Source organism: Elephantulus edwardii, unplaced genomic scaffold (genome assembly GCF_000299155.1).
Source record: "Elephantulus edwardii isolate Elephantulus edwardi_28Jun2011 unplaced genomic scaffold, EleEdw1.0 scaffold00186, whole genome shotgun sequence".
In the NCBI taxonomy this organism is placed as follows: Eukaryota; Metazoa; Chordata; class Mammalia; order Macroscelidea; family Macroscelididae; genus Elephantulus; species Elephantulus edwardii.
The window spans coordinates 5,056,118-5,057,118 of NW_006399936.1; the positions used below are offsets into that span (position 1 = coordinate 5,056,118).

The window sequence follows — 1,001 nt, forward strand, 5'->3', positions numbered from 1 at the left end:
GCGCGGGGCCGCCGGCTGCACCTGCTCCGTCCGCAGAGCCCCCGCTCCCGGGCCGCCGCCGCTCGGGGTCCAGCCTCTGCCGCCGCCGCCGCCGCGCGTGGCTCCGGCCCGGAGTTCCTTCCCCGCTGCTAACTTTCTGCCTGGAGAGAGGAGGCGCGCCGAGGGGAGGAGAAGGGGCCGCGCGCGCGCCCGCCGTCGCTCAGGGAGGGGGTGCGCCTCGCTCGCGCCTGCGGGGGGGAGGGTGGCGGGGGCGTGCTCTGGCGCCGGGGCCCCCAGGAGATCCCAGATCCTGCCCTTCAGTGCTGGAGGGGTTCCCTGCCCAGCCTCAGGTGCTTCCCCTCCCCAGGAGGGCCTGGGACGCCCATTGCATCCCCTAATACTTTCAGGTTCATTCAACCCCAATACCAGCCACTGATGCCTCCGCGCTCTCGGGAACTTAGGGCTAGTGGGTGAGGAGCCCCTGCGTCTCCCCTTTTCCCCGGGGACTCGGGAAGCTCGGTCCCCCCCTGACCTGCCTTTGCTCTTCCTCGCTTAGAGCCCTGCCTCTGGTCTCTGGTGTGCGGGGATCTTTCTTTTCACGTCTTCCTTTCCAGTCTCCTCACCTTATCTTGAAGCCCTTGGAGAGTGGTGCTTTGCCACCAAAGCCCTAGTGCACCTGCCCGGGCAGCTTTGCCTCTGTCTGTGCTTTTCTTCTGCAAGAGGTGAGGCTCCTCCCTCCTAGACCTCCTCAGTCACAAGTGCACACACACCTGTGTCCCTTCAGCATCGCCGCCACAGCAGCTGAGGTTTCTCTGGACCCTAAAGATCTAACCATCAGAAACAAGCAGGGTCGCAGAGTGTCTGTGCAAAGTCTCGCTGATTTTTTTTTTTTTCCTTTTACGGTATTTTCTTTACAGAGCAATGCCATCCCTCACTTCTCTCTCCCTTGGGGGGGAAACGGTAAACATCTGAAGGATTTGCAAGATTTAAAACTAAACTAGACTGTGCTTTCTGTTGCCTTT

At 61.7% G+C, this 1,001-nt stretch overlaps 1 protein-coding gene across 1 annotated transcript in view; it reads right to left on the reverse strand.

Annotated features, from left to right (window-relative positions):
• Window positions 1-365, reverse strand: part of HS3ST4 (heparan sulfate (glucosamine) 3-O-sulfotransferase 4) — a 466,237-nt gene extending 465,872 nt beyond the window's left edge. Inside the window, exons 1-2 of the mRNA XM_006896636.1 lie at window positions 320-365; window positions 22-227 (exon numbers count right to left, since the gene is read on the reverse strand). Of these exons, the coding sequence (XP_006896698.1) occupies window positions 22-227; window positions 320-365 (252 nt within the window). The remainder of the gene's footprint in view (window positions 1-21; window positions 228-319) is intronic.
• Between the last annotated feature and the right edge of the window lie 636 nt (window positions 366-1,001).